This window comes from Tasmannia lanceolata, unplaced genomic scaffold (assembly GCF_043159265.1).
Source record: "Tasmannia lanceolata isolate RefF3 unplaced genomic scaffold, GAP_Taslan_0.1 ptg000008l, whole genome shotgun sequence".
Lineage (NCBI taxonomy): Eukaryota > Viridiplantae > Streptophyta > Magnoliopsida > Canellales > Winteraceae > Tasmannia > Tasmannia lanceolata.
This window is the reverse complement of record NW_027518685.1, coordinates 17,725,838-17,732,076: the sequence shown is the minus strand read 5'-3', so window position 1 is coordinate 17,732,076 and position 6,239 is coordinate 17,725,838. Positions and strand designations below refer to the sequence as shown.

Genomic DNA, 6,239 nt, shown 5'->3' with positions numbered 1-6,239 from the left:
TATGATTGGAAGAAGAAAATGATTTTTGGGGAATTTATGATCCAAAGCAATCGGTAGGAAATGAAGGGTTTGGATCAATCAGAGTAGGACAACATGGTGGGGATGTCACAAATTACTACAATAACAGCGTGCCCAGGGAGCATTGAGCGCGACCTCATTGTAATACGATGTGATAGGCGCATTATAATATTGTGGGCCCTACTTTTGATTAATCTGCAATGTTCATTCAGTAGGCCTAGGGCTAGGAACATTACAAACATTGCCGGGCCTACCTTTGATTAATCTGCAAAGTTCATTCGGTAGCCCTTGCTTTTGATGTCATGTGGTCCTAAAATCACAATAGTTGATTTTGGGAAAGGAAAAAGGATAACATTCCTTTTTACGTAAAAGACGGAAATCCGGGGAGAAGGAAATTGAGGTGGCAACCTCGTCGGCTCATGTTACGTATCGACCCGTGCAGTGCTGTAGCTAACGCGTTAAGTATTCCGCCTTGGAAGTACGTTCGCAATAACGAAACTCAAAGGAATTGACGGGGCCGCACAAATTTTATTGTTTAATAACACAAATGAAAAAAGTCAATATCCAATGAGAAACAATTCATATTTCATAATTTGATTAATTACATGAAGATTGTAGAATAGCGTGCGGACCTGAGGTCGTGTTGGTTTTGCAAGTGTTCAAAATCTAAAAACATATCCTATTGAGGTTGTTCATCATAGAGATAGCGAGCTAGGATTTATTTAATCATAGGATAGACTTATTAACCCTTTTTGACAGCGGACAAGATAATTTCAAGATAAACTTATCCAAGTAGGTTAGCCAATCCCAAGAACATGTTATCCAAGGATTTCTATTCATCCCTTTGGATGTGCATATTATTTACCTTTTCCTATAAGACATAAATCCCATTTTTTCGTTGCCTTAGGATCTGTTTAGATGCTTGGATAAGCAATCAACAAGTAGGAGGACTTGAATTGGTATTCCTGTCATTTACATGGGATCAACAGGAATTTAACTTGTTTGCAGAAAAAATTTAAAAAGTGAATATGCCAATCGAACCATGCTCCCTTTATAAAATTTTGGTTTACATCCTTTTGCAAATGAAATCGAGATTGTCCTAGGTTTTCGTCCTTGTCCGGCAATTAAATTCTCAGGAAGAGGGTTGGGCAGTGGGTTTTTTTTGCCCAGGATTGAGCGGAGCAAGGACAGGACGGTGAGTTTCTGGAGATTAGGTGTGTAACTCAGGTCGAGTTCAACCCGAAAAAAAATGTCAGGTCGGGCTTGGGTTCGGGTCGCACCGAGGGCTTGGCAATCCGACGAGTAAAACCCGCCATTTTTTATTATTTTTTCTAGTATTTAGTAAGCTTAAAAACTTGGGTGGGGTTGAGTTCAAGTTGGAACTCGGGTCGATTCTTGGTAGTTGGTACACACCCTATCCGTGGAAGGGCCTTCCAAATTCCGAATTTTCGCCCAAAATAAAATACCGTTTCGGATAATGTTGATTTCGGTGTCGGTCTCCACCGAAATTTGAAATAAATTTCGGATTTCGGTCGAAATTTAAAACCATGGTGAAAGGGCCCCTCCATTGGCTGCACCTCACCAAACTCTTTGACTTTGCAGCCGTTATGAATGCACTTCGGTGGTGTGCAGCCAATGGGGGCACCCTTTCAGCTTGTTTTTGCAAGGGCACCAAAATATTTAGAACATTAATTTTGTTACTAATCCTGTCACTAAACTTTTATCCGAATTTTAAGCCTAAAACTGGAAACTCTAGAAAAATTTGTTCTAAAACTTGAAAAGATCTTCCAAACAAGCTATAGATCATATTTAACTGATATTCTAGTGAAAAGTTGATGTCATTCACTTACTTTTTAAATAGGATGTTCCCCAAAAATCATTTCTATAGAATAATCCTAGCCCACCGATCTACTTAGGTTTCCTTAATATGCAATTCCTCTATAGATCAGAGTGTTGGGATCATCCTATGGAAATGATTTTCGGGGAACAACCTATTTACCTTGTGTTCCATCATATGGATGGTTTGGATGATCCTACGATATTGTCTGTACAAAACTTTTTGAAAAATAAGGGACTATAAGGGCTTACACCGTATAAAAACTCCAACTTCATAAGGCCGAATATGCAGATTGTGCACAATTCAAACATCATTTATCAAAATCACCAATTTTTAGCTTATTGAATGTGAATTGTTTTTGGGAAATGATAACCATGTTTTGATATTTCCACTAACCATCTTGTCTTTTAGTCTTTAAAGAGTTGTCAAGCTCTCACAAGCCAATTAGAAAAGAAAAGACAAGCTGGGTCCGTGCAACTATTAAAACATGAGCCACATACATGGTGGACGTTGAGAAGCCACTAGTAGGTGTGTTTAGGCTAAAAAGAAGCTAGGCTTTGGTTAATTAATCTTGGTGACATACTCTTCAAACTCTTTAAAATAACAAAGTTCCAAACATCTTTCAGCCAGTAGTAGGATGTGGCACTGATGTTGTGTAGTAGGTTAGATAAAATTTCACACGACGAAAAATTCAGGTTGCCCGTATGGTATATGATACTGTTCTAAGCATTACCAGTACATGATTGTTTTAGATGAAGGGGTTTCCATCATCTTGATCTAACCATACAATAGCTCCAGACGTGATCGAGAATCAAATAAAGACCATAAAGATCACACACCCTTTTACATCAAGCCAACACTTAGATCATGAGATAATCTTGACCGTTGATTCAAATCAAGTAGAACCCATCACTAGGATCGACTTGTCAGATGGGATCTATCAATTTACAATGATATTATAAATACATCATCTCTCTAAACAAAAAATTCATAGGGCCTTATCTGATGATGTTCCCCGAGATCAACCGTGTTGATTGCTCCATGAAGTCAAAGAGACAAACCCACTCGGACATGGCATTTATATATATGTAGCATTTGTTTTGGTACACCAACTCTCGGACTCTATCAGATGAAGAAGATGCTTCTCCTTTTGCCCACCCTCTCTTCTCTCCCCTCCCGCTTTTCACTAATATGAAAAACAATAACACAAAAGGTTAATAAAAAATTAAGAAAGAAATATACAAAAAGCTACAACATATTCAAATTGAAAGCGACAGAGGCAGAGCGAGAGTACCTGCGAGAGTCTCTGCTTACTATTTCCTTCCTTTGAAATGTTTTTGAAGATTCAACTTGGTTTCTTCATCTTCCCATTCTAATTCATTCCACCATTCCTCTCGTCCCTTGATCTCTTGAATTTTCTTTGCATTACCGGTAGAAAAAGGAAGCCTCTGTAGATTAGGGCAACCCCAGACCTGAACAATCTCCAAAGAGGGCCATGAAAATGCCTCTCGGCAAATGTACCTCAATTCCGGTAATTCACGAAGTTGTAAATTTCGCAGCTTTGGGAATGCATTACTGTCCACTACGCTGCAGGTTGCGACTATCTCCGATGTATTCTCATCAACCACCTTTGCTCCAAATATCTCCTTCATATTGGAACAATTCCTTACATAGATTTCTTCAAGGTTGTGAAGTTGTTCAAGCAAATCATGGGGGATGAGACTCTTTAATCCATGACAACCAATCACCCTGATCTCTTGTAATTTAGGAAAGCAACTTCTTCCTCCACTTTTAACCATTCCCTCCCAAATGTTGTCTGACCCCTTAATTTGAAAAAGGAATAATTCCTTTAGATTCGGTACACTTTTAGCTACTTCCCCTATCTTATTTACAGAGCAATCATTTATACGTAAACAAGTTGCAATATTTAACATCCCCTCAGCACATTTGGCCAGGCGTTCAACGTCACCAGTCAGCTCCACCACTCTTTCATGATCTTTTCTTAACCAATTAGTCCTTTCTTTAGGTTGAATAGGCGCCATGTGAAAATGAAAACTTTTTAGCCTTTTCAACCGAGTTGAATCCAAAGGAAAATAATCAGTGCTAGAGACCCTAATTCGAAGATAGTACAAGCACTCTAAATGTAGTAACTCCTCCAACGTCACACTTTCCTCATCCTCATCCACGTCCCCTTTCACCTTCCACCCATAAAGACTCCGATACATGTCTAGTACCTCCAAACTAGACAACCTTGATATCGTCTGGGCTTCAATTCTTTCTAGCTCCCTCATCTCAGATAGATTCAGTACCCTTAGATTATTAAGTTCGCCCACCTCTTTTGGCAGTGATTTGATTTTTGTACCACTTAAATTCAAGACCCTAAGTGCTCTAAGTTCGCCCACCTCTTTTGGCAGTGATTTGATTTTTGTATCACTTAAATTCAAGACCCTAAGTGCTTTCAAACCTAGAAAGATATCCTTAGGAATCTTATTAAGAGGATTTTTTTGCAGAAATAAAGTTGATAGGTTAGAACACGTCTCCAACAACTCAGGAATCTCATTTAATTCCCCACCAACAAATGAAGCTCTATTAATTGATTTATGCATCCCTTCTTCTCTGATCTTGCTCCAGTTCATGTTAGATTGGACAAAGAATTTATTCCCATCTTCCGAAGAGGACGAGATCCATATAGCAACATCGCGGACAATGTCGTGCATTTTTACAGTTCCTTTACCTTGTCCAGGTTCCAACATGCAAGAATGCTTGAGCTCTTCAATCAAAGCAACCCCCCTGTTTGAGGATTCTTCTATCTTCATTGATTCGTCTATTAATCCCTCAGCTCTCCAATATTGTATCAGCAAATCTTCTTTAATTGAAAAATCTTCAGGAAATAATGAACAATACAAAAAGCAGGGTTGAATGTTCTTACCTAATGAGTCGTAACTCCATTTCAATGGCAAAAATACCTCCTTCTCCACATGTTTAATAGTTGGTGCCGACTTTCGGAGTCCTCCTAAGGCATCCTTCCACAACTCGACCCTTTCCTTTCCTCTCATAGAGCAACCGACAACCTTAATTGCCAGTGGCAAGCCCTTACACTCTTTGGCAACCTCCCTTGCTAGAGATTTTATCTCTTCGACATCAGGCAGCTCTCCAACATGTTTGGTAAACAACTCCCAACTTGCTTCATCGCTTAGAGTGTTGACTTTAATGGGTTCATCGGTCTCCATCTGGCTACATACATCAAAAGATCTTGTTGTTAATATAATCTTACAGCCCAGCAGATCTCCTTGTGGAATGCCCACTTTGTCCAAATCTATTTTCTCCCATACATCATCCAAGATCAAGAGAAATTTCTTTTTCTTCAATCCTTGTAACAGTAGAGCCGCCCAGCTTTCCTTGCTCTTCTTCTCCAATTCCTCCTTGAATTTCAATCTTTCGGCAATTTGCAATTGAATCCCAGGCAAGTCTAAGATGCTTGACACAGTGACCAGAATAATAATATCAAAGGGGTTCGCCAAGGATCCATCGGCCATCATATTGTTCAAGTTACTTACAAGAGTAGTCTTTCCTACTCCTCCCATACCCCAAATCCCTATCTTTCTGATATCATCATTCAACACCAGCTTTTTGAGACGATCTAATAGCTCTGATGCTGCTTTCTGATCCACAATCGACGGTCCTGGCATCTCCTGGACAGATTCTGGCTGAGGATTAGGAATCGCCAACTCTTCTGGAAAATTGGCCCTGGTATCTATAAGCTCCTTTACCTTTTGGAACTTTTCCATGCTGCTTTTGCTTAGTTTATAGCGTGAATAACAATTCGGAAAACACCCACAGAAATGTTCCTGGCTGGCTTTGTCGATTTTTTTATCCATCGAGTTCCATTCGCCTTCCATTTTATTCACCTTTGGTAGCCACTCTTTCACTGGACGTATTGCTACTTTTCCTTGTTTACCAGCTTCTTCAAGATCGTCTTCTATGTTTTTCTTAGAATCTGAGAGTTCCTCCATCTTTTCTCGAAGAGAGTCGGTATTTGCCTGGAATTTGAAGAAGGTGGTGATCATTGTGCAGATGCAATTGCATGTACACTTGGCAACTTCGACAACTACCGACTCCCCAGGAAAGGCCATTCTTTCCAATGACAAAGACAAGGAATTGTTGGGGAGAAAGGATATTTGAAGAGCAACGGTTTTGTGGCTTTGAGATTTAGAGGGAGGATACAAGCAGCAGTGATGAAGAAAGTTGAAACCCCATTTTTTGACTATTCCAAAGCTAAAGACAAAATTCCTTACAATACAGCTGGCATCAGGGTCCCGTTAGCACGTGAATTTTGACTTTTGCTCTTAAACTGTTTGCAAAACCCCCCATAAGATTACCACGA

General features: G+C 39.6%; 1 protein-coding gene across 2 annotated transcripts; it reads right to left on the bottom strand.

The window, feature by feature from the left end:
- Positions 1–2,723: 2,723 nt before the first annotated feature.
- Positions 2,724–6,094, bottom strand: LOC143884639 (disease resistance protein At4g27190-like). Of its 2 annotated transcripts, XM_077388313.1 has the most exons (3): positions 4,258–6,094; positions 3,150–4,188; positions 2,724–3,041 (listed from the first exon to the last, which is right to left on the bottom strand). In XM_077388313.1, the coding sequence occupies exons 1-2, from the start codon at positions 5,986–5,988 to the stop codon at positions 3,169–3,171; spliced, it is 2,751 nt and encodes a 916-aa protein (XP_077244428.1). In that variant the 5' UTR covers positions 5,989–6,094; the 3' UTR covers positions 2,724–3,041; positions 3,150–3,168. The 2 variants fall into 2 exon arrangements, with proteins under 2 accessions (XP_077244428.1, XP_077244427.1); XM_077388312.1 differs by having other exon boundaries at positions 3,150–6,094.
- Between the last annotated feature and the right edge of the window lie 145 nt (positions 6,095–6,239).